Genomic DNA, 27,835 nt, shown 5'->3' with positions numbered 1-27,835 from the left:
CAGAGTGACAGCGAGGGGGTGCTATTGAGTGGGTTGGTGTTTGTGTTGTAGGCGTCATAGATGAGTTTGTACGCACATATATCTCTATTTCAACCGGAGCTGAGTCACCAGTCTCGTTATCACAGCTCTCCGCTTGCGGCACTTTGATGTACGTGAATGTCCTCCATTGAATTTGGCCCAACTAACAAACATGTGATAAGATGAGGGAGAAAGGAAGGAAGAGAGAGAGAGGGAGAGCGATTCTATCTTCCTCTTCGTGTCCTTGACTCTGAGTGCTGTTGGGGTTCTGTCCATTCCATGGGTCCAGACTTTATTGTGTTATCAAAATATAATCAAATAAAAGGTAAGTAAAGGCAATCCCCCCCCCCCCCGCCCCCAGAAAATAACCTTTAAAAAATTGTTTACACAGGCAGGTTTTTAGTATTAGCCTTATAGAGCTCCACTGGTCACGGTCACATTACAGTTTTTCACAATCATTTTCAAACTCGTCTCAATACCACTTTATCAAAACACTTAACACAACTACAGCAACTTTTGCAAAAATGTAGATACTCCAAAACGGACCAAGTTAAGATCATTTTAGATGGAAAGGTGCTGTATGTTGACAGACAAATTAAATTGTACACTTGAGATAAAAACAAAATACTGCCCAACTTGTATTTCATCTAAGGTTTCAAACCACTACACACTTAAAAGTGTTTACCGGAGACTTCTTTTCAAAATTCAACTTGCAGCTTGTTGATACAAAGTTAATTTCAACTTCAGTTCATTTAGAATCAATGAACCTCCCAAAGCATTAAACCATTAGAGGAGCCCAGCAAGACTGTGAGCTGGGGCTTAAACATTGTTGCTACGGTGTCTGAGGAGGCACATTCTGAACCGCGATATCAACATCACAGCCACGCTCTGGCCGTCACCACGCTCTATTCACAGTACCACGCTGCCGGTGGCGCAGTGGTTGGCGGGGATGCCGATGCGGCGGTGGCGGCAGGTGAACATCTTACGCAGCTCGGCGCGGAAGCGGTCGTGCAGCCAGGCGTACAGGAAGGGGTTGCAGCAGGACGAGCTCATGGCGCACAGGTGGCACAGCAGCTGGATGATCAGGAAGAAGCGCTTGTTGATCAGGTCGATGTTGATGTCGCGCAGCACGTTGAACACGCTGATGGGCAGCCAGCAGACGGCGAACGCCGCAACCACCAGCGGCACCAGGCGGAAGGTCTTGCGCTTGCGGGTGCGCTGCGCCTCCGCCTGGCTCTGGGTGCGGTGGCCCGGCACCACGCAGTTGCGCAGCTTGACGGAGATGCACAGGTAGGAGATGCAGAGCGTGGAGAGCGGCAGCACGTAGGTGATGAAGAGCATGCTGTAGGCGTAGGCCAGCCGCTGGCGCTGATGGCCGAAGACCTCGTCCCTGATCTCCACGTGGTAGGTGTGCGCCACGGCCGGAGCCACCAGGCCGCAGGACAGCAGCCAGATCCCCGACAGCAGTGCAGCCAACCACTGACACACACACACACACAAACACACCCACACACACACACACACACACACACACACACACACACACACACGTGACAAGTTGTTACAAGCTAAACGGATAATAAACTAAAGGTCACAAGGTTAGAATTCTGTCATAAAGATAGCAGAATCATACGGTCATGAGATCAGTTTAAAACCATTAAAAACTTGTATTGTCTTAAAATGAGTTAAATGCAAAACGTCTTTAATTCATCCATTGTTTACTCCATTTGTTATTATTCAGAGCTGTGGTTTAATGGTATTATCAGTGATCTGTACAATAGTCTAGATCTGCCAGCCTGAGATCGATTGTTTTTGTGTCCAGTAGTAGTATTTTCCTCATGTGAGTAAATGTTCTTACTGAGGAAACATCACTCTATCACTCTCATGACTATTTCTCCACAATTTCAGGGATATTGTGTGTGTGTGTGTGTGTGTGTGTGTGTGTGTGTGCGTGTGTGTGTGTGTGTGTGTGCGCACGTGTGTGTGTGTGTGTGTGTGTGTGTGTGTGTGTGTGTGTGTGTGTGTGCGCGTGTGTGTGTGTGTGTGTGTGTGTGTGAACAAAACCCTCCCAGCTTGTTGGCAGAGTTTAACCCATGACTGCAAATTGAAATGTCAGTTTATTTCATACAGTCATTTGTGTATTGTTTCCTTAGTAACCCTTATAGGTTTTGTGAGATGTAGACATATTTTACACGACTATCTGTATGTTGTTCCTTTAGTAACTTTCATGGGTTTTGTGATGTATTCAGTTATGGCTAAATGCTGTTCACTGGCAGTAGTAAAGAAAATGAGAATTATGTCTCAGGGAAACCCTGCATATGGTTGTAGCTTAAATATGATTGTAACATAAATGAGGTATGTATTCTACTGTAGCCCACATGTTGCTTGTTGGTAAACTCTGTATTTGATGATAGATTCGAGTAAATGTTGTCACTGAGGAATCATCAGCTTGTTATTATTTATCCCTGTTTTTCAAGGGTGTAACACACACAAACACACACACCTTTTTCCTTGACTCAAACATTTAAACAGGACTCCAAAGACTGACGCAATATGACAACTAGGAAGCCACTCCCCAGAACACCATGTTGTGGTGAAAACAAAACTTAAGTATCACTTGGCAGGTCTTTCTCTCAGTGTGCCTGTGGTTGTGAGAGAAAGCAAACAAAATGGCAGAGTCAGTTTTCAAGAAAGAAGAGGACTCCTTCACGTGTCCAGTCTGTCTAGATCTGCTGAAGGATCCAGTGTCTATTCCCTGTGGACATAATTTCTGCATGAGGTGCATTGAGGGCTGCTGGGATCAGGAGGATCAGAGAGGAGACTACAGCTGCCCCCTGTGCAAACGCACCTTCACTCCCAGACCTACACTCTTCAAAAATACTCAGATTGCTGAAATGGTGGAGACATTTAGTAAGACCAGAATCCAAGCTTCTCCTATTACTCCCTCTAATGCCGGACCTGGAGATGTGGAGTGTGACGTCTGCACTGGAAGAAAACTCAAAGCTGTGAAGTCCTGTCTGGATTGTCTGTTGTCTTACTGTGAAACTCACTACAAAGTTCACAATGATGTCAACCCCGGAAGAAAACACTCAGTGATTGATGCCACAGGCCAGCTACAGGAGAGGATCTGCTTCCATCATAAAAAGGTTTTAGAAATATTTTGTCGAACCGATCAGAGTTGTATCTGCTATCTGTGCACAATGGACGAACATAAAGGCCATGACACAGTCACTGCTGCAGCAGAATGGAAAGACAAAAAGGTCAGTACTGGAGCTACATATGTGACAAACATTTCTATGAGGGCTCTTATACGTATTCACTGTGAAAGTATTCTTGTAGTTATAGTATTACAATCTCACCAGTCTTTAAGTCGCCATTTCCGCAATGACCTCGCCCATTACAAAAAGGAAGAATCAGGAAATATTAATGATGTGCAAGATCCAGTGTTGAGTAAAAACAAGTTCTACAGGTTCTGAGCCATCTTATATCATAGCCATCATAGCTGTCAATCAACAGCACCAGTTACCACGCAGTCAGCCGCTGGTTAGGTGCAGTCAAGGGGGCGGTGCCCGGCAGAGAGTTCCAGTTATGAATGATCCTAATTAAAGACACGACAACCCAAACATACAAGCAAAACAAAACACTCCTATCGTAACAAACTGAACGTGACGCATAACATGGACCACATACCGTTATCCAACATCCCCATGTGATATATCTTGAACATAGCTCACGGCTTTATCCTGATTTTCACTTGAAGATGACGGCGACTGCTTCAATGTGTCCTTAAATCTCTTGAAAAGACTCAAATGTACTTGAAGGTTTTTGCTTATGAATGTTCAGTTGTCAGGTGTGATGTTTTACCATCATTGTCGTAAACAATCCAACGGTAATACAGTGCAAATAAGCTGTTTTTGTTTTTTAACAGGGGAAGTTAGGGAAGACACAGAGGAGATTCCAGCAGGGAATCCAGGAGAGAGAGAAGGAGCTGCAGGAGCTGAGGAAGGCTGTGGAGACTCTCAAGGTGAGAACTGACCACATCGGACCACAACAGCTGGCTCAGCAATTGCTTGTTATTGTGATATCACCATTATGCTGCCATCTCTACATGATACAGACCACCACAGGAAGACATGGTTTGGCAGGATTTGCCCTTGGTCATTTATCAAGAAGAGCCAGTCGCACCACCAGTGAGTTTGCTCCTTCACTTACCTCTGTGGGTGTCCTGCCCCCTCCTCTTTGTGTGTCTCCTAACAGAACTCTGCACAGACAGCAGTAAAGGACAGTGAGAGGATCTTTACTGAGATGATCCGCTCCATTGAAAGAAGGTGCTCTGAGGTGAAAGAGCTGATCAGAGCTCAGGAGAAGGCTGAGGTGAGTTGGGCTGAAGGACTCCTGAAGCGACTGGAGCAGGAGATTGCTGAGCTGAAGAGGAGAGATGCTGAGCTTGAGCAGCTTTCACACACAGAGGATCACATTCATTTCCTCAAGGTAGCCGAATTTAAAATAAAGCATCCATGTGGGTTTAAGAGAGGAAAAAGGCATAATTTTCTTTAATGTAATGTCTTAAGGTATCTAAAATATTCAAATACCTAAACACAGTGCATACATACTAAACCAACTGAATTCACCCATCATGTCTGCAGCCTTTGGGGAAACAAAGACCTGGCTGAATATTCAGGAGGTCTGCCTCAACCTTTATGTGTTTCTCTCTGTAGAATTTCCCGTCAATCAGAGACTCTCCTCGCTCTAAAGACTTACCCAGCATGACCTTCAACCAAAGCATCTCTTTTGAAGCTGTGAAGGAATCTGTCTCTGGAGTGAAGGTGCAGCTGGAGGAGAAACTGGATGACATCTTCAGGAAGGAAGTAGTCAGGATATCTACAGCAGGTGGATACAAATGTAGAACTGACTCAATGATCAATTCCTTATTTCAAAGTTTGAGAACACAAGGATCCTACTTCATTTTGATGTATTTGTTTGTATGTCTCAACAGTGACGAATATCCAGATCATCCAGTCTTTAGAATGTGAGTCTCTCTCGCTCTTTTCTCTCTCTCTCTCTCTCTCTCCCTCTCTCTCTGTCTCTCTTGCTCTCTCTCTCTGTCACACACACACACACACACACACACACACACACACACACACACACACACACACACACACACACACACACACACACACACACACACACACACACACACACACACACACACACACACACACACACACACACACACACACACACACACACACACACACACACACTCACTCACTCACACACACACACACACACACACACACACACACACACACACACACACACACACACACACACACACACACACACACACACACACACACACACACACACACACACACAGTATCAATAGTTATTACACTGATCAGTTTTGTAGCCCTCTGAGTTATAGTTTGCTGAAGCCATCTGATAAAAAATGGTGTTTTCATTTTAAGTGTGTGTATTAATATTTACACTATGAGTCAAAACAACATTTGAAATTCGATCTCAGTTTTGGGTTGAAGCATTAGACACATCAGTAAACATGTTATGAACAGGGTTTAGGTTAACATTCCTGGACACCAGTGACAATTTTATGTTATATTTTATTTTATATTATAAGCACTGTAAAGCTGAATAACCCTTAGTAAAGGGTAAACCCTGGATGAATGAGTGTCTCTCTGTGTTGGGATCCCAGATGCTGATCCTGAGCTCCCAGTCAGAAGAACAAACAGTAAGGAGCTGCTGCCACCAGAGAGTAAGTCATTACTGACTGATTCTAACAGCCTCTAAGCCTTTACATCAGGGGTCTAGCACAGAAATAATAGTTTGAGGGTTTCTTATCACTGAGGTGTGGTTGGGCTCCAGAGTTTGAAATAATAGATATTAATCATGTGTAAAAATACCATGAGCTTTATTTATCGAGAGATTAAGAGATATAAGGCCTAACTACTAGATCTTAAAATTTACATTTTGATCAGGGAAAACACAGACAGAACAGAAGCCAATACAGGTTAGAGACAGAGTTAAATTTCAGGTTCAGAAACAATATCTCTGCAAACAAACATTTGTTCCCTAAAACAGCATAAATGGTCTGGACAGTTTCCTGCCCCTGATCACACATGTGCTCACCTGGGCGTTGTCCTGGCTCTGTACTAGGGGGCTGGCAGGGTCATGTCTGCACCATTTAAGATGAATTCTACCCCACAAACTAGTGATTCTATTTACTATTAAAGTATCAACGCAATGGAAACTAAAGTTGCATCGTTTTTCAACATCAGGGCTGTGATTTCGGAATTAGGCTACTGCTCTCTTTATTATTCCCTATGAACTTCGCTCAAGTTTTCTATCATAACTCTGGGAATTTGACATTTAAACAGCAGCAGATTTGGGACATATCATTCCAAGACACAGAAAGGTGTGAGACTGAAAGGCTGCGCCCAGGCAAACTCTGGATCCTATTTTGTGGATATTCTCCAGAGTTCATATCTGAATGGGGCTAAAGACATCCCAGTGTACATACTCTAAACTGATTTTACCCGCTATGTTTGCAATTCGTATGTGCTCATGAATAAATTAAATGATTTAAGAACTGAAGGACTTTAAAATGCCCTTACCATCTTAATGAAGATAAGTGATAAGCGCATCTCCATCTTCTCTTGTCAGTAAACTAACTTTATTGAGTGCAAATTGTACCCCACCTCACTTACTTATTTTCTAACATATGTTATGTTCTGGTCTGCTGGTCCCATATTTCATAAAGGTTTAAACTGTGGGAGACAGATGCCCTCTGTAATATTTAAACTCATATATCAAGACAGAGTTGCAGTCATTTGTAGTTGCTGTCATATTTAAAGCATGGAAATCTTTCCATTTTGCTTTGTGTGTATTCATTTATGAATTCTTGTGGTTGTGATAATAATATCAAATAATGTTGTGGTTCCAACAGACCTGTGAACACCCTGAGTCTAAGAAAAATATGAACCCAACAGGAGAGTCAGCATTCTTTATATATGAGAATATGAAAAATGAGCTTGTTGTGATGTTTATGAATGCCCTGCTCACTCAGTTTAATGGGCTGTAATGTGATGTTTTCTGTCTCAGTGTCTGAAGTCCAGGCTGTCTTTCCTGAACCTGCGACCAGAGATGAGTTCTCACAGTGTAAGTTGGACATAAAGACATGCAAGTTATCACACACACACACAACGTTCACACGCACATGCACACACAGGAATACACTCACATGCATAAAATCATGAACATAGTAGCAAACCCACATACAAATTCAACCCTGTACCACACACACACACAAACACACACATCCATTCATGCTTTTGAACTTTTGAAGATACAGCCACTGGAACATTTACACCCTCAGTGTCTCCCAAATATCAAAATAACTCCATTTACACACAAGCATTCACACACATATAAACACACAGACACACATTTTTTGATAGCAATTTTATTGCTATAGCGCCAAAACAATAAAATTGACTCAAGGCGATTTACAGAGTCCAGGGCCTGAACCCCCTCAGAGCAAGCTCAATGGCGACAGGGGCAAGGAAAGACTCCCTGTTAATCAGGAAGAAACCTTAAGCAGAACCGGGGCACATAAGGGGGGGCCCATCTGCTTGGAGCCGGCAGACTTTCACATACAAAGACACTGGAACACTTTCACACTCCTATATCCAAAGGACTCATCTCACACGAAGGAATCAAATCAAACAAACCCAAATACTTACAGAAACTCATCATTCATTCAATCATAAACAGGGCTACCTTCAGCCAAACACACAAACTGTCCTTTACACACACACACACACACAAACACAAACACACACACACACACACAGGCACACACACAGGCACACACACACACACACACACACACACACACACACACACACACACACACACACACACACACACACAGACATAACCATACTCACTTTTGAACTTTTTAATACAGACACTCACACATGTACACCTGCACAAACATTTACAGAATCACACACACAAAAACAAATCCCAATATGTAAAATATTCCCTCACAGAAGAAATCACAGAAATAAATCTCATACCCCACACGCAAATATTCATATAAAATAACAACAACAACCACACACACACACACACACACACACACACCTGACATACACTGTAAGTACCTAAGTGTGTCCTGTCTTCTCCTTCATCAGACTCCTGTCACTTCACACTGGATCCAAACACAGCAAACAAAAACCTCCATCTGTCTGAGGGGAACAGCAGGGTGGAGAAGAGAGATGAGCTCCAGTCATATCCTGATCATCCAGAGAGATTTGTTGGGTGGCGTCAGGTGCTTTGTAGAGAGGGTGTGTCTGGACGCTGCTACTGGGAGGTTGAGTGGAGTGGGCGGGAGGTTAATATATCAGTCTCATATAAAAGCATCAACAGGAGAGGAAAGGGTATAGAGTGTCTGTTTGGATATAATGATCAGTCCTGGAGTCTGAGACTCACCCCCAGCAGCTCCTTTTTCTCTCACAATAATAAACAGACTAAACTCCCTCTAGTGGCCATCTCCAGAATAGGAGTGTATGTGGATCACAGAGCAGGTACTCTGGCCTTCTACAGCGTCTCTGACACAATGACCCTCCTGCACAGAGTCCAGACCACATTCACTCACACACTCTACCCTGGGTTTCGGCTTGATTACTCTAGATCATCAGTGAAGCTGCTGTGACTGACATGTCTAGATGCTGTTAGCACATACTCACAACTCACACATCACATAATTTAACACATCACATCGTAAGGATCTAGCAGCTGGGCCTGAGAATCTTTGATCTTGGGGACAACAACAGACTCCATCTCTGGACCCCAGCTGTTACAATATCTGTATCCCGCTAGACCTCTGCTGTAACACATGCAGTATCACCACAGCAGACACATTGTGTGTGAAAGTTTTTGATGAGCTCTGTGCATAACCTCACTCTCCCAAGTGTTTAGTCCCTTTGTTATTGCATACATGTTCTGAAATCTGGTTTAATATGACAACCACAATATTACGTACCATGTCAGTAAATCTTAATGAGACCATTTTCATCCAACAATTGATCCCCAATAAAAATGTGTTCCTCTTTTTCTTTATTAATTCCTTTATAATTAGACTAGTATGTTTTAAAATGTTTTTTTTTTTTCTTTGGTGCAACGTGGCGTATAAACAGTTATAGACTGGCATTAAATGTTTCCTAATGTACCCTTATTTTTGGTGGATGGATAAATAAATAAGTGTAATTGAACTGATTTAGTATTTCTTATATGGTGTCATACAAAATACAGAGGTGTGTGCACACAACTCTCCCTCTCATTGTCACACAAAAACCTCCATCTGTTTGAGGGGAACAGGAGTGTGGAGAGGAAAGAGGAGCTCCAGTCATATCTTGAATAGTTGTGCTGAGTGTCATTAGATTCAATACAGCTTCCCCGCCTCTCACACACATTAAACTATGTCATCATTATTTTCTCTTCGTTTTCTTTCATGTGACTTGAAATGTCCACTACGGCGACCTTGTTGCAAGCAAAGCTTAAGTTCAATTTCCTCTGAAATATCTGTTGCAGATATACATTTTTTGTAAAGAGACAGTAAACTGATTTCTGGCGGTTTATTCAGTTCATTAATATTGGGAAATGAATTGCAATATTCTCTCAAAGTCAGCGTTTGTAAAGAACTTTGTTTTTAAGTCAAAGTTCTGTCGTTGTCAATGACGATGTTTGGACGAACACGCCCCCACCCAAACAGGAAGTCGTTCAAGTTGGCGGGTCCTTCTCTTAGTGTGCTTGTGGTTGCGAGAGAAAGTAAACACAATGGCAGAGGCTAACAAAAGAAGAAAGAAAGAAGAGGACTTATTCAATTGTCCAGTCTGTCTTTATCTGCTGAAGGATCCAGTGACTATTCCCTGTGGACATAATTTCTGCATGTGTTGCATTGAGGGCTGCTGGGATCAGGATGATCAGAGAGGAGTCTACAGCTGCCCCCTGTGCAAACGCACTTTCACTCCCAGACCTAAACTTTATCGTCCGATAGCAAGGAATAAATTAAATGCTTTGACAAAGAAAAAACCAATCTGTTATCTGTGGCAGCTGCAGGGGTTGAAAAAGCCAGTCCAATCACTGTATTCATCCCAGATCAGATGACATGATTGGATGGACTACCATCACTACCTGTGCACACTCTGCCTGTGAGAGGGGGTTCACTTTTTAATCAGCATGTGGCATCAGGAAGTTCATGCCACTGGCACGAGGAGGGACATGCGCACGAGCCGCTTATCAACAACATTGACAGTTGACAACAGCCAATTCGCTGCCAAATGTTCGGTTAATACGTTTATTGAGAAAAAGTGACTTCTGGACAAATAAAAAGGCATTGAGGACCTTCTCGAAAATTACACTGGAGTGCTGAACATGCAGCGGTTTTGCAAAAACAAGTGTCATGTAAGGTCAGGTAGAGAAGCCTGTGTGCAGAGGAGAGACCAGTGTCATGTAAGGTCAGGTAGAGAAGCCTGTGTGCAGAGACCAGTGTCATGTAAGGTCAAGCAGAGAGGCCTGTGTGCAGAGACCAGTGTCATGTAAGGTCAGGCAGAGAGGCCTGTGTGCAGAGACCAGTGTCATGTAAGGTCAGGCAGAGAGGCCTGTGTGCAGAGACCAGTGTCATGTAAGGTCAGGCAGAGAGGCCTGTTTTCTAAAATCATGACAGTGCAGTTGTTACAGGTGCAGGCTGTCAGGTAGAGCCAAGTATTAATGAAAGGGTCTGTGCTTAGGGGATGAAGATTAGTCAAGGACAGATTGGACCAAAGCCGACTGGAGGGTCTCCTAGTTCGTCTTCTCTGATGAGTCCAATTTCACAGTAGGTGCAAGACTCTGTGGCTTGTAGGCCTCTCCAGGTCTCCGTCTAACCATCAGACGACCATGTGTTGGGCAAAGCTGAAAATTGGACTCATCAGAGAAGACGAACTAGGAGACCCTCCAGTCCGCTTTGGCTCAATCCTTATGGTCTTTTACAAGCCTCAGCCAGGCAAAGTACAACGTTGTCCCGGAAGAAAAACTTGCTTCCTTTTGCTCTGACAATGTTCCCCAACTCTGAGAAGTGTTTTTTCCAGCAGGGCAATGCTCCATGCCACACAGACAGGCCAGTAAAGGTGTGGATGGAGTATCACCAGATCAGGACCCTGTCATGGCCAGCCCAATTTCGAGACCTGAATCCCATAAAAAAAACTCTGAAATGTGATCAAGAGGAAGATGGATGGTCACAAGCCATGAAAAGAAGCCGAGCTGCTTGAACTCTTGCGCCAGGAGTAGCATAAAGTCACCCAACGGCAATGTGAAAGACTGGTGGAGAGCATGCCAAGACACATGAAAGTTGTGATTTTAAATCAAGGTTATTCCACCAAATATTGATTTCTGAACTCTTCCTAAGTTAAAGCATTAGTATTGTGTAGTTTAAAAATGAATATGAGCTTGTTTTCTTTGCATTATTCGAGATCTGAAGACACTGCATATTTTTTGCTATTTTGACCAATTGTCATTTTTCTGCAAATAAATGATCTAAATGACAATATTTTTATTTGAAATTTGGTAGGAATGTTGCCAGTAGGTTATAGAATAAAACAAAAATGTACATTTTACTTTAACACATACCAATAAATAGTAAAACCAGAGAAACTGATAATTTTGAAGTGGTCTCTTAATTTTTTTCCGCGGCTGTATGTCTATGCCCTCACCTACCTTCAACTTCTATGGCCTCATTATCTATGGCTCTGTATGTCTTTGTTGTATTTCATATGACTTGAAATGTCCACTAGATGGCGACCTTCTTGTTGCAAGCAAAGCTTTAATACAATTTCCTTTGATTTTCTGTTGCGGATATTCAATATTTGTAAAGAGACAGTAAACTGCTTTCTGGTGGTTTCTTTAGTTCATAAATTATGGGAAATGCATGACAGTATTTTTTACAGGTCAGCGTTTGTAAAGAACGTTGTTTTTAATTCAAAGTCCTTGTCGATGTCAGTCAATGACGATGTTTGGACGAACACGCCCACCCAACCGGGAAGTCGTTTCAAAGTTATGCACCGATTTCAGCCGAAACGAAACTACGTGAAAACCTGTGAAGCGTTACAGCACAAACGAAGAATGGCAGAAGCGGCTCAAAGTAACCAGGACATTTTTACATGCCCGGTTTGCCTCGATATTCTGAATTATCCTGTAACTATTCACTGTGGACATAATTACTGCATGGGCTGCATTAACGATTGCTGGGATCGGGAAGATCAGAAGGGAGTCTACAGCTGCCCCCAGTGCAGACAGACGTTCACCCCAAGACCCGTTTTAAACAAAAATAATATGGTTGCTGAACTTTTGGAACAGTTTAAGAAGACCAGAATCCAAGCTGCTGCTCCTGTTCCATGTAATGCTGGTCCTGGAGATGTGGAGTGTGACGTCTGCACTGGGAGAAAACTAAAAGCTGTGAAGTCCTGTCTGGAATGTCTGGTGTCATACTGTGAAACTCACTACAAAGCTCACAATGAACTTAATCCTGGACGAAAACACAAGGTGGTTGATGCCACAGGCCAGCTCCAGGAGAGGATCTGCACCCAACATGAGAAGCCTCTGGAGATATTTTGTCGTACGGACCAAAGTTGTGTTTGTTGGCTCTGTCTGGTGGATGAACACAAAGGCCATGACACTGTGTCAGCCTCTGCAGGGAGGAGAGAGAAACAGGTAAGGACAGGAGTTCTCGTGGTGATAGATAGCCTAGGACTTGTGTGGTAGGAAATGTCAGTTGGGTTTACAACTGGAAGACAGGCTATAGACTCATCCAGGTTGTTATAGAGTCAGGAAGAGAGAGAATAACAATGACATAAAAACCCGCAATGAAAACACATAGTCTGATTACCAGAAATAAGACAGAGAATCTCCTATTACATATGAACTGTATTTAAATAATCTAAATAATAAATCACCATAAAAAGCCCAAATTACCCTTTAATGTACTATGTTTGTGGGCATTTTGTAATACCTTTCTTGTTTTGCAGTATTTTATATTAATACATGGTTTCTGCCTACAATATTGCTGCCCAGTCCTCTGGCATTTTGTAGGGTCCTGGGTGGTTGGCACTATGACTGAATGACATTACATGGTTATCAACTGCCTAGAGGTCACAGGTCACTCAGTGAGGGTATAGTTGCAGTAAGGTTTTGGTGGACATTTTTATCAACTCCACAAGAGGTGTGGATATGATTAAATAAAGATTGACTGCATGTGAAGTCAGTAAATCAGTGTTCCTCCGGGTTCTCTCTTTTGCTCCACAAAGACAAAACTTATTTTGTGTTTTTCTGAAGCCTTGTAATGAAACAGAATCTCACCTATACTATTCAGCAACACTACAGATCACCTCTCAGTCAGCGTCAGTAGCTTAACCAGCTTGTACTTTCAGGAATGCTATCAGAGAATGATAGTATTATGATGCCACCATAACTGTTTGTTGTGGATGTGATGTATTCCTTCAACATAGACACACTTGGGGGAGACCCAGAATAAAATCCAGCAGAGAATCCAGGAGAGAGAGAAGGAGCTGCAGGAGCTGAGGAAGGCTGTGGAGACTCTCAAGGTGAGTACTGACCAGAGGAGAGAAGGACAACAGCTGGCTGCTGGAGGAGCCTTTTCAGGCGCAATCAGGGCTCTCCTCCAGTCAGCCAGACAGGAGTCTGTAATGCTGAGCCACTTTCCAGCTCCTCTGATCCACACTGTGGGTACCAGGCTGTCTGGAGGAGCTGAGTGAGTGGGCTGCTTTAGATGGACCCCTCCTCTTTGTGTGTCTCCTAACAGAGCTCTGCACAGACAGCAGTGGAGGACAGTGAGAGGATCTTCACTGAGATGATCCGCTCCATTGAGAGAAGGTGCTCTGAAGTGAAAGAGCTGATCAGAGCTCAGGAGAAGGCTGAGGTGAGTCGGGCTGAAGGACTCCTGAAGCGACTGGAGCAGGAGATTGCAGAGCTGAAGAGGAGAGATGCTGAGCTGGAGCAGCTTTCACTCACAGAGGATCACATCCATTTCCTCAAGGTAAGTGTTGATGATGGATAATTAGTGCACAGAATGTTTGAGGGCACTGATTTATGTTTATATTCCTAGGTGGAAATTTGGATTTCAATTTAGATATTGTTGAATTTCCTTCAAGGATCTGTCCATTTCCAGACAATTTTTCTTCTTATTGTAACACAGTCCAAAGTATTTGAACATATACCTTACCCTGTGCAGTTACGACATCTTACTTATGCTTTATTTTGAGAATGTAGCTATTGTCTCTTTGTCATCTCTTACTCTCTCATTCTCTCTATCTCTGTGTTTCTTTATTTAGACTGTATTTAAAGGTACAACTTACTTATACGTGGATGCTATTCTCTCTCACTGTGTCTCTTTCTCTCTCTCTGTCATCTTTTTCTCCTCTCTCTCTTTCTCTCTTTCTCTCTCTATCTGTATTTTTTTTTTAGACTTTCCAGTCAGTCAGTGAGACACCCGAGTTCAAAGACTTATCCTGCATCTATGTTAACCAAGGCCTCTCTTTTGAGGCTGTGAAGAAATCTGTCTCCTCACTAAAGACGCATCTGGAGAATTTCTGCAAGGAGGAAGTCATGAAGATATCTGCATCAGGTTAATCCCATTACTCACATACGTTTACATGTAATAATTTAGTACACTTTCCCTCTGGATTGTACTAATAAGCTAAATGTGATGGTGAACTTCCTGTATCCTGTATTTCTCAATGTCACATATTTGTAACATATCCTTTGTATGTCAGTGAAGCTGAGATACTCTACAGGTGTCACCACGTTTACTTGTCCCTCAACAAGAGAACTCAAATGTACTGCCATCATAAAAACAGAAGGTTTCATGCTATGTTGACATTAACACCAGTCAGTGTTGTTTCTAATATGATTCTTTTTCTCTCAATAGTGACTGAAGTCCAGGCTATTTTGCCTCCTGAACCTACAACCAGAGAGGATTTCCTACAATGTGAGTTTAACACAAACACATTTTATACAGTTTACTTTATTCCAAATCACAAGTCAAGTTTCAGTAGCAATCACATGGTCCTACATGTTTAAGCAGTTCAACATTTCATTATGGCTTTTATAGTTCATGGGTAGAGGAGACAGTGTCTTTTCCAGTGTCTTTTTTCATTTTCCTTAAATGGTGTTCTAAACGGAAGTGCGGAAAGAGATGTAACGAATTTGCCACACCCCCCTCAATCAATCACCCACACCCGACTCCGTTCTCCTCATCAACACACACACACACACACACACACACACACACACACACACACACTTAATTTAAACTCAGTTGCAGCACTTGCTTTGGCACTCGCTCTCAACCTACCACCTCCCCTTACACCACCTGTCTCCCCTTACACCACATGTCTCCCCTTACACCACATGTCTCCCCTTACACCACCTGTCTCCTCTTACACCACCTGTCTCCCCTTACACCACATGTCTCCCCTTACACCACCTGTCTCCCCTTACACCACATGTCTCCCCTTACACCACCTGTCTCCCCTTACACCACATGTCTCCCCTTACACCACCTGTCTCCCCTTACACCACCTGTCTCCCCTCACACCACCTGTCTCCCCTCACACCACCTGTCTCCCCTTAAACCACCTGTCTCCCCTTACACCACCTGTCTCCCCTTACACCACCTGTCTCCCCTTACACCACATGTCTCCCCTTACACCACCTGTCTCCCCTTACACCACCTGTCTCCCCTTACACCACCTGTCTCCCCTTAAACCACCTGTCTCCCCTTACACCACCTGTCTCCCCTTACACCACATGTCTCCCCTTACACCACCTGTCTCCCCTTACACCACCTGTCTCCCCTTACACCACATGTCTCCCCTTACACCACCTGTCTCCCCTTACACCACCTGTCTCCCCTTACACCACCTGTCTCCCCTTACACCACCTGTCTCCCCTTAAACCACCTGTCTCCCCTTACACCACCTGTCTCCCCTTAAACCACCTGTCTCCCCTTACACCACCTGTCTCCCCTTACACCACCTGTCTCCCCTTACACCACCTGTCTCCCCTTACACCACCTGTCTCCCCTTACACCACCTGTCTCCCCTTACACCACCTCCCCTTACACCACCTGTCTCCCCTTACACCACCTGTCTCCCCTTACACCACCTGTCTCCCCTTAAACCACCTGTCTCCCCTTACACCACCTGTCTCCCCTTACACCACCTCCCCTTACACCACCTGTCTCCCCTTACACCACCTGTCTCCCCTTACACCACCTGTCTCCCCTTACACCACCTGTCTCCCCTTAAACCACCTGTCTCCCCTTACACCACCTGTCTCCCCTTACACCACCTGTCTCCCCTTACACCACCTGTCTCCCCTTACACCACCTGTCTCCCCTTACACCACCTCCCCTTACACCACCTGTCTCCCCTTACACCACCTGTCTCCCCTTAAACCACCTGTCTCCCCTTAAACCACCTGTCTCCCCTTACACCACCTGTCTCCCCTTACACCACCTCCCCTTACACCACCTGTCTCCCCTCACACCACCTGTCTCCCCTTACACCACCTGTCTCCCCTCACACCACCTGTCTCCCCTCACACCACCTGTCTCCCCTTACACCACCTGTCTCCCCTCATACCACCTGTCTCCCCTTACACCACCTCCCCTCACTCCACCTCCCCTCATACCACCTGTCTCCCCTTACACCACCTGTCTCCACTTGGTATAGAATAGGGGGTGCGGGCACAGATTCTACATGACTCCTGTCAGTATAGTTGACTCCTGCACAATCCCTTTAAGGTGTTTTAGGGCTTGGCCAAAGGCCAGACACACTCTTCTGTGTTCATCTCTTAGGCACATTTGGAACATGAAGTCATGAACTGCCAAAAATTAGCACAATAAATTGGCGTTGATATCCAGCTGATATAAACTTGTCCTATGTATGTGGTATCTCCAAAGCTATCAGATCAACGGGTCGTACAAACACAGACACATACACACATATACATACGCACACACACAAACACAAATGTAGACACACATTAATGCAATACAGAATCTCACACAACACAAATGTATGACAGTGTGGTTGGGGTGAGTAGGTGTAGGCTGAGGGATTCTACAAGAAGATCAGGTGGAGAGACTACAGCAGCATCCCACAGTGAATATAGTCTAGGCTAAGAGAGGAAGAAAGAGACATTTGTATTTCTCTCTCACTCTCTCTCCCTCTCTCTTTCTCTGTCTCTCACACACACACCAATATAACCAATCACAACTATGGGCCTTCACATACAAAGATAATGGAACACTTTCACACTCCTATTTTCGAAGGACATATTCACACAAAGGAATCAAACCCAAATACTTACACAAACTCAACCTCAGTTCAATTAATATACGTAAAGGACTCCTTTCAGGCAAACTATCTTTTACACACACTGTCGCAGCCCAGCACTCAGTACGACGCGACCAGGGAATTCCAAAGCAATTATTCTTTATTAAACTCTTTTAGGCACTCAAACATTACAACAAAGGTAGTCAAAATGAACAGAAAATAGGGGAAGCCCTACGCCTTGCACCCAGTGCAACCAGCGTCTTCCCCTCTGTCTTTCTCACTCACTCTCTCAGCCAGCTCTGATTCTCACTGACTATTTAACTCTACCGATCTAGTTGCTGCTCAGGTGCCAAACTAGTCTAATCATTTGCACCTGAGCTTGCAATCAGTGGATGCCCGACCTCACTAGTCCCCAGAGCACCTCCCCAGGGTCCTAGAGCCTGCCCTGTAGTACTGGTCACCCATAGTAACCGAAGTGGGAGCCTAAGAGCAGCTTGGGCTACCACACACCCTCCCCCTTAACTTCAGGCCCTTCCCGGGGTTAAATGGAAGGTTTTTAATTTGTGCCCCAAAGCTAACATAAACAAAGTCAACCAACATAACACTTTTCAGGGAAAAACAGGCATCTTAACAACAATACACAAAATGTCCTTTTTCCCCTCTTCATTCAGGGTTTTCTCTCAAAGTTCGGTTACTTTCCTGTGTCGGTAACCAGTTCATCTGTCCAGCTCTTTTAACCTTCGGGTCTATCCTTCCCCCTTCCGGTCGTGGATGCTACTTCTCTCTGGCCGGGGGATCTCTCTCCCTCGGTTTCTTTTGGCCGTGGGATCACCATAGGCCTCAGTGTCGGTGTTGGTAGTCTTCTTGGCCTTCTTCAGAGTCCTCTCCTTCAGCCCACTGACTTCCTCCTCCTCGCTGGCCATCTCTGCAGCTTGCATGGTGACGAAGTCCAGCTCCTGCTCCAGCCTCTCGTAGGTCTCCAGTTTGACCTGCTGCTCACTGACCTGAGCCTGGAGGTCCACCACACGCTTCTCTGAGGACGACTGCAGCCTCTGCATCTCATGGCCAGTCTTCAGGCGGATGTGCTCCAGCTCGCCACGCAGCTTACGCTCATACTCTTCATCATCATCATCGACAAGATTATCATGGACATCAACATTTTCATCCACATCACCGATTTCACCGACATTATCGTCATAGTCATCGATATCACCTTCATAATCGACATCATCATCAAGGACATCATCGTCATCTTCATCTGCATCATACTCCTCATCACCGACATCAACCAACTCACCCAGGAACTCAATCCTATTGGTCCTGGCCATCTTCGGTAGAGCCACCCAGACCTGGACAGTCTTAGCCACCTCTCCATGCGGCTGGTAAACCTCTGCTTCAAGCTGCATGTCCTCTTCCATGGCAGTGAATAGGTCCTTTACCTCCTGTCCTACGGCCCCCTGGGTCAGCTTCTCCTCGACCTCCTCTAGGTCCTTTACAGATGGGTTGGTTGATGTTCGTTTGCGGAGTTCTGCAACAGCTACCCGCAACTCTTCCTGCGACTGCTTGACGGCGACCATCAATTCCTTTAATGCCGGATCCATAATCCACGTCTTCTCACTGGGTCACTCTGACCCTCTCTTCAGTCAGCTGGGTCACAATGCCTGTAGTCACCCTCTTCTGCGACTTCGCTGGGTCACTCTGCCCCTCTTCAGTCAGCGTGGGTCACTGTGCCCGCATTCTCCACCATATGTCGCAGCCCAGCACTCAGTACGACGCGACCAGGGAATTCCAAAGCAATTATTCTTTATTAAACTCTTTTAGGCACTCAAACATTACAACAAAGGTAGTCAAAATGAACAGAAAATAGGGGAAGCCCTACGCCTTGCACCCAGTGCAACCAGCGTCTTCCCCTCTGTCTTTCTCACTCACTCTCTCAGCCAGCTCTGATTCTCACTGACTATTTAACTCTACCGATCTAGTTGCTGCTCAGGTGCCAAACTAGTCTAATCATTTGCACCTGAGCTTGCAATCAGTGGATGCCCGACCTCACTAGTCCCCAGAGCACCTCCCCAGGGTCCTAGAGCCTGCCCTGTAGTACTGGTCACCCATAGTAACCGAAGTGGGAGCCTAAGAGCAGCTTGGGCTACCACAACACACACACACACACACACACACACACACACACACACACACACACACACACACACACACATCAACTCACTTTTGAATACAGACATTCACACATGTGATAGAAATTAGTTTTCTACTATATATTGGAAAACACAGTCATGGATTTTGTCAGTCATGTTTCAGGTTTATTCTTGAACGATGGCGGTTTCCATCGTGAGACAGAGGCTTGAAGTCACACACTCACTCACAGCGCTTCAGCTTATCTAACCTGCTCCTTGAAGAACAGGCTGTTATATACATAATGTTTAAGGGGTGTTACCAGCTATTCAAAATAGGCCATGGCTGCAGACACTTTTGTCTAAACCTGGGGGGGGAAGGGAGTTCTCACCTCCATCCCCAGGTCTGAACAAAGAGCCCTCACCAAGAAATGTTTAAATGCCAATAAAAGTAATATATTTATACTAGGTATAAATAAGGTGGAATTATTGTAATAATAACCAGTCCCTTCACATGTACACCTGCACAAACATGTACAGAATGTACTGTCACATGCAAGGCTCTCTGCAACATGAACGGGAGTTCCACACGCAAGGTTGGATAAAATGACATTAATTAAAGTATAATAGAAAAGTCAGTGTTATTGTCTGAAATCAAAGTGTGGTGCAAGCGGGTGTCTAAGTAGTGCACACATGTCCAACAAACAAACATAAACGACACGTTGAGGAGAGGGCTTTTCGCCCAGGCCTTCTTATTGTGGAGCTCAACAAGCCCTCGTTCGGCACCTGTGGGCACCTGTGCAGACTCTGCTACACAGCTGTGGAAAAAAAGAGCACTGATAGCAGGGGGCGGGGCAGACCAGGCTCGGTCGTGACAGTACACACACAAAAAAACAAATCTCACTTATACGTGAAACATTTCTTTACAGAAAGAATTATAGATATACATATCATTCCCCACACACAAAGAATCCTATAAAATAACAACCACATACACACACACACACACACACACACACACACACACACACACCTAACACATATAAAAACCTAAGTTTGTGCTGTCTTCTCCTCCATCAGACTCCTGTCACTTCACACTGGATCCAAACACAGCACACAGAAACCTCCATTTGTCTGAGAGGAACAGGAGGGTGGAGCTGAGAGCTGAGGTCCAGTCATATCCTGATCATCCAGAGAGATTTGATGTGTGGTCTCAGGTGCTGTGTAGAGAGGGTGTGTCTGGACGCTGCTACTGGGAGGTTGAGCGGAGTGGGCCGTGTGTTTTTATATCAGTCTCATATAAAAGCATCAGCAGGAGAGGAGGGGGTAAACAGTGTCTGTTTGGAGGTAATGATCAGTCCTGGAGTCTGGGCCTCTCCAGCAGCTCCTTTTTCAGACACAATGATAAAGTCACTGATCTCCCTCTAGTGGCCAGCTCCAGAATAGGTGTGTATGTGGATCACAGGGCAGGAACTCTGGCCTTCTACGGCATCTCTGACACAATGACCCTCCTGCACAGAGTCCAGACCACATTCACTCACACACTCTACCCTGGGTTTTGGCTCTATGAATCTGGATCATTGGTAAAGCTGCTGTGACTGACATATCAAGATGCTTTTAGCACATACATCTCACACATCATTTAACACATCACTCACACGTCAGGATCTAGCAGCTGGGCCTGAGAATCTTTGATCTTGGGGACAACAACAGGCTGAAGCCATTCCCCCATCTCTGGACCCCAGCTATTACAATATCTGTACCTCTAGACCTCTGCTGTAACACATGCAGTATCACCACAGCAGAAATAAGACATTGTGTGTGAAAGGTTTTGATGAGCTCTGTGTTGCATAACCTCACTCTCCCAAGTGTTTAGTCCCTCTGTTATTGCATACATGTTCTGATATCTGGCTTTATATGACAACCACAATATGTACTATGTAATATGTACCATGTCAATGAATCTTAATGAGACCATATTCATCCAACAACTGATTCCCAAAGAAATGTGTTTCTGTATTTCTTGATTAATATCATTATAATTAGACCAGTAAGTTTGAAAATGTTTTTTGGTGCATAGTGGCGAATAGCCAGTTATAGACTGACATTAATTATTTCATAATGTACTCTTATTTCTGGTGGGTGGAGGCCCATAGTCAGTTAATAAAATGATCAGTGCAATTCAACTGATTCAGTATTTCTTACATGGTGTCATACAACGTGCATAGGTGTGAGCACACAACTCTCCCTCTCATTGTCATTAATCAGTCCTGCACTTTATCAGGCTTCCTAGGTTACAGGTCAGTCGTATGCAGGGCAACATGTTACATTCCTGGTGCTACAGGGTTGGGACTTCTCACAATGGCCAGACCTCTTAACGTCACATGCAAGTCATTATACCGAAACAACCTTCACTGTGTACTAAAACACATCAGGGTACACACACAAACACACTGACACCCACACACTCGATGCACTCAAATGATCATCCAATGAAAACCCTGCTGTATCTCAACCCCAGAAACCCTTGTCTTCTCCTCCATCAGATTCCTGTCACTTCACACTGGATCCAAACACAGCACACAGAAACCTCTATCTGTCTGAGGGGAACAGGAGGGTGGAGAGGAGAGATGAGGTTCAGTCATATCCTGATCATCCAGAGAGATGTAATGGGTTGAATCAGGTGCTGTGTAGAGAGGGTGTGTCTGTATGCTACTACTGGGCTGTTGAGTGGAGTGGTGGCTGGGTTGGTATCAGCAGTATCGGAGCCTTGGTGTCTATCAGCATGGAGGAGGGACGAGTTCTTACAATGTTAGCTAGACACACCTGATAGCCTGCCGTAACTAACTAGGATTACTTTGCACTCAAAAACTTTAGAAAACTGTTATGAAGAACAGAAATGGACGGTAAACTTAAGGTTTCTGTGTGTGTGTGTGTGTGTGTGTGTGTGTGTGTGTGTGTGTGCGTTGGCTAGTATGTATGTTTATGCTGTTTACGTGTGTGTGTGTGTGTGTGTGTGTGTGTGTGTGTGTGTGTGGATATGTGTTAGGGTGTGGGTGTGTGTGTTTGCTAGTATGTTTGTTATGCTGATGTGTGTGTGTGTGGTGTGTGATGAAGACACACCCATCTCTTTTGTGTCCTCCCCCAAAAACACGGAACTGTTTAACATCTACTGTAGTCAACGGGTGCTATACTAAAACAGTCAAGTGTGTAAGTCAGCACACTGTTGTTTTCTGCAGGTCTCCTGCTGTTGAACAGGTCCCTGACTATAACTACACTCACACACACACAAAAACAGGTGCTGTGCAGAGAGGGGACGTCTGGAGTGGAGTGGGGAGGAGGTCTCCGTCGCCGCCTCCTACAAAGACATCAGGAGGAAACTACACGGCCATGAATGTGGCTTTGGGTGCAGCGATCAGTCCTGGAACCTGGACTGCTCCAAATCTGCTAACTCTTTCAGACACAGTAATGAGGAGACTGAACTCCCTCTAGTGGCCAGCTTCAGAATACAAGTGCATGTGGATCACAGAGCAGGAACTCTTGCCTTCTACACCATCTCTCACACAGTGACCCTCCTGCACAGAGTCCAGACCGCATTCACTTTAACACTCTACCCTGGGTTTTGGATTGGCATTCATTCCCATTATGGTGAGTCATCAGTGACACTCATATAAACCACAGCTCAGACTTATACGACACATGTGATATAGTTGGCAGTACTTCAGTGAATGACATGCAGCCATACACCAGACAGATGTCTTCTTATGTCTCTGTCTTCTTGTGTTTTGGGCCTCTGTCCTCCATTCAACCAGAGAGGAGTCCTATCAGCTAACATTAACTCTCTTTAAACCAAGGCCGCTATTCTGACTGAAGGTTGTTGATCTTTGTGCTCAACAACCAATCAAATATCACCCCTCCCCTCTGTGCTCCTGAAGTATCGTGTGATAGGCTGAAATTATTAACAGCTTGGTCTGAGCCACTACCTTTGGTTCCCATTTGCCATGCCAGAACTGTGCACATACACACACTTAACAAACATCTAGAGGACCCTGAGGTGAATTTGGCTGAAATTGACAAAAAAAGAATCATGTACTGCACCTTTAAGCTAAAGTAACTATCTGGGACACCTGTGAAGTCCACACACAGACTTCCTCTGACATCCTCTGTGTCTCCTACTAGCGCTGTGTCCAGGCGGCTGTGGAGGACTGTGAGAGGATCTTCAGTGGCCTCCTGCGCTCCATAGAGAGAAGAGCTGAGGAGGCGGAGGCCAAGCTGCAGCGGGCTGAAGAGCTCCTGGAGGAGGAGGAGGAGGCTGGAGGAGGAGGAGGCCAGGCTGCAGCGGGCTGAAGAGCTCCTGAGGAGGAGGAGGCTGGAGGAGGAGGAGGCCAGGCTGCAGCGGGCTGAAGAGCTCCTGGAGGAGGAGGAGGAGGAGGCCAAGCTGCAGCGGGCTGAAGAGCTCCTGGAGGAGGAGGAGGAGGCCAAGCTGCAGCGGGCTGAAGAGCTCCTGAGGAGGAGGAGGAGGCCAGGCTGCAGCGGGCTGAAGAGCTCCTGGAGGAGGAGGAGGAGGCCAAGCTGCAGCGGGCTGAAGAGCTCCTGAGGAGGAGGAGGAGGCCAGGCTGCAGCGGGCTGAAGAGCTCCTGAGGAGGAGGAGGCTGGAGGAGGAGATCGGTGAGCTGAGGAAGGACGCTCGTCTGGGCCGGTGCTCCCTCTCACTCAACACATGCCGTCTCCCTCAGGTACAAATGGTGCCCTCCTAAACTGGGTTGGACTGAAATTCAATTGGCCATCAACACAAAGTCTGCTGTGAGTCAGTGGTACCAGGTAAATAAGTAGTTTTAATGTTTAAAGTAACTACAACCACAAACTATCACTGCTACTGTATGAAGTAGAAGCCCTCTTGCCTTAAGCAATGCTGTTAATACACATGAACACATTACACATTTAGAATATATAGGGATAACAATCTACCATCATTACTTGCTGGATTAAAAACACCACCATGTTTGCCTTCTCGGTTGGGCTATTTATGATAAAAAAAAAAATGTCTTAGATGTTGCCACTAGGGGTCACTGTTTCCAATCACTTGATGCTGTGCACTCCCATTCATACTGCACTCTCCCAAAGGAAAGAATCAGTGTTTGAGTGCATTACTCTATGTTTCCCCTCTTCAGCTTTCTGCCTGTAGACTTCTCAGTCTGTGTGTGACCCATCAAGGTCAACCAGCGCTTTGCCTTTGATCAGGTGAAGCACTCTGTCACTGAATGAGATACTGGGAAACTTCTGTAAGCATGCTAAATATTTCACTGTTTTATTTAGGAGCTCAATGTCTGAAATATGTTTACTCTGCTTTGATTTCAAGCAAGTATGTTTGGTATGCAAATAACTTTTGCCAACTTGGTTCATGTGTAAAACTTCTAGTTTATGATCTGGGTTTATTGCTGTGATTTGAATTGGCATTATTAGTAACTGTAATATTTTTGAGAGTTTGCACTCATTCTAGTTTCTTTTTCTACACAGTGATTAAAGTTCAGAGTGTTCTGCCTCCTGAACCTGAGACCAAAGATGCTACACACACCTGATAGCCTGCCGTAACTAGTATTACTTTGCACTCAAAAACATGGTAGCTATATCTAAAGTTTCTGTGTGTGTGTGTGTGTGTGTGTGTGTGTGTGTGTGTGTGTGTGTGTGTGTGTGTGCCTGTGTGTGTGTGTGTGTGTGTGTGTGTGTCGGGGCGTCTTTTATTCATCCATTCCATGTTGTTATCAGTGATATGTACAGTAATCTAGATTTGCCAGCCTGCAGATCGATTGTTTTTGGGTCCACCCATGGATCCAGTGGAGATGGCAGCATTTTCCTCATGGGGGTTAATATTGTGGCTATTTTACACTCTTAAGTATTTTTCACTTAAGTATTTTTTATAAGGCTTATTATTATTATTGGGCTTATTTTCTCATACGATTTTCAGGAGAGTTTGTATGACACATTTAAGTAAGTGGGTGTAAAGTTTTACTGATTATTTTAGCGTGTGTGTGTGAATGAAACCCTCCCCCCATCTTGTTAGCTGAGTTCAACCCATGACTGCAAATTCACCTGTGCACATGTCAGTGTATTTTATACAGTAATTTGTGTATGTTTTTTTTAGTAACCCTTATAGATTTTGTGAGATGAAGACATATTTTAGACGGCTATCTGTATGTTGTTCCTTCAGTAACTTGTATGGGTTTTGTGACAGTCTATTCAGTTATAGCTGCATGCTAAATACCAGTGGTGGAAAAGAAAAGCTTAAATATGGTTGTAACGTAAATGAGATATGCATTCTACTGCAGCCAACCTGTTGCTATGGTCGTAAACTCTGTGTTTGATGATTGATTCAAGTGAATGCTCTCAATGAGGAAGCATCAGCTTGTTATTATTTCTCCCTGTTTTTCAGCGTTAAACACACACACACGCAAACATACGCAAACAGACACACACACATTCACAAAGTTGTATAAAGGCACAATCAACCCCAAAACAATTGGTAATGTAACCTGGGACTCTAAATGTATACTTACTTAGAAGCTATGACTCAAGTCATCAACACACACACACACAGAGTTAACCAAGCCACCAAGCCATCATACCAGCAAGTTTCAAAGCTACCACCATCGTACCACTACCCAAGAAGTCACCAGCATCATCACTGAATGACTACAGACCCATAGCACTCACTCCCATCATGATGAAGTGCTTTGAGAGACTGGTAAAGGCCCACCTAACATCCACCCTCCCCACTACTCTGGATCCATATCAATTTGCCTACCGCCCCAAGCGCTCCACTGATGACGCCATAGCAACAGCACTCCACCTCTGACTGGCTCATCTGGAGACCAAAAACAGTCACGCACGAATGCTGTTCATTGACTTTAGCTCTGCGTTCAACACAGTCATCCCCCAACATCTGGTGGACAAGCTGAGTACAATAGGCATCAGCCCTTCACTGTGCAACTGGTTGCTGGACTTCCTCACAAACAGACCGCAGACAGTCAGAGTCGGAAACAACTCCTCAGCGACCACCATCAGTAACACGGGGGTGCCGCAAGGATGTGTGCTATCTCCCCTGCTGTTCACGCTGATGACCCACGACTGCTGTGCCAAATTTGAAACAAATCACCTCATCAAATTTGCAGATGACACAACAGTGGTGGGCCTCATCAAAGACAACGATGACTCAGCATACAGAGAGGAGGTACAGCTACTCATCAACTGGTGTGAGAGGAACAATCTGCTTCTCAACGTCAACAAAACAAAAGAAATTACCGTGGACTTCAGGAAGAAAAAACCAACACACATCCCACTCATCATCAACGGCAGTGCAGTAGAGTCTGTGAAAAGCACAAAGTTCCTGGGAGTGCACATCACAAATGACCTGTCATGGACTACCAACACCACCGCGCTGGTCAAGAAGGCGCAGACACGACTCCACTTCCTGAGAAGGATAAGAAGAGCTGACCTCTCCACTTCTGCCCTCACCATCTTCTTCAGAGGTGCTATTGAGAGCATCCTGATCAGCAACGTCTCTGTCTGGCACGGCAGCTGTCTAGCTGCAGACAAGAAGGCACTGCAGAGGGTGGTGAGGACAGCAGAAAAGATCATCAGGTCACCACTACCAGCCATTCAGGAACTGTACACTTCACACTGTTCCAAGCGGGCACTGAACATCATCAAAGACACAACTCATCCAGCACACAGTCTGTTCTCCCTTCTACCATCAGGGAAGCGGTACCGCAACCTGCGGGCCCGCACAAGCAGACTGAGTAACAGCTTCTTTCCACAAGCCATCAGACTCATCAACACACTGAAGAAAACCACATGAACATTCCAAAGTCACCTAACCATGCCACTGGCACTTTACTGTTGCACTTTACTTTACTGTTGCACCTATTGACCACTGATTGTACTTCTGCTGCTATGTGTGTGTGTGTGTGTGTGTGTGTGTGTGTGTGTGTGTGTGTGTGTGTGTGTGTGTGTGTGTGTGTGAGAGAGAGAGATTATTGTCAATGTCTTATTTAAATGTTTTAAACTGCACATTGGAGACTGGTCAAACGCAATTTCAAACCTCTGTGTTAACCCTGTTACATAGATTTCTGACAATAAAGTACACTTGACTTGACTTGACTTGTGTACATTCTGCATCTCCGCTGTTTTGTTTCTCTACTGCTGTGATTCAGGTAGAGCTGGTTTAAAGGAATTTGGCCTGGAGGATTAACCACAGAGTAAATGCTCTCAATG

General features: G+C 44.8%; 2 protein-coding genes across 2 annotated transcripts; one reads left to right on the top strand and one right to left on the bottom strand.

Moving 5' to 3' along the window:
* Positions 1 to 927: 927 nt before the first annotated feature.
* LOC308375749 (prolactin-releasing peptide receptor-like) lies at positions 928 to 1,657 on the bottom strand (the record flags this gene model as incomplete). The annotated part of the gene is made up of 2 exons (XM_080851927.1): positions 928 to 1,497; positions 1,652 to 1,657. The coding sequence occupies 2 exons, from the start codon at positions 1,655 to 1,657 to the stop codon at positions 928 to 930; spliced, it is 576 nt and encodes a 191-aa protein (XP_080708053.1).
* Positions 1,658 to 2,687: 1,030 nt separating this feature from the next.
* LOC308375747 (E3 ubiquitin-protein ligase TRIM65-like) lies at positions 2,688 to 21,162 on the top strand (the record flags this gene model as incomplete). Its single annotated transcript, XM_080851925.1, has 12 exons — positions 2,688 to 3,278; positions 3,947 to 4,042; positions 4,276 to 4,509; positions 4,737 to 4,886; positions 5,735 to 5,794; positions 7,141 to 7,197; positions 12,193 to 12,792; positions 13,587 to 13,682; positions 13,901 to 14,134; positions 14,563 to 14,722; positions 15,026 to 15,085; positions 20,645 to 21,162. The coding sequence occupies 12 exons, from the start codon at positions 2,688 to 2,690 to the stop codon at positions 21,160 to 21,162; spliced, it is 2,856 nt and encodes a 951-aa protein (XP_080708051.1).
* Positions 21,163 to 27,835: the final 6,673 nt, after the last annotated feature.

Source organism: Sprattus sprattus, assembly GCF_963457725.1.
Source record: "Sprattus sprattus genome assembly, chromosome: 15".
NCBI lineage: Eukaryota > Metazoa > Chordata > Actinopteri > Clupeiformes > Clupeidae > Sprattus > Sprattus sprattus.
The sequence above is the reverse complement of the archived record's forward strand: the minus strand, read 5'-3'. Positions and strand labels throughout refer to the sequence as shown.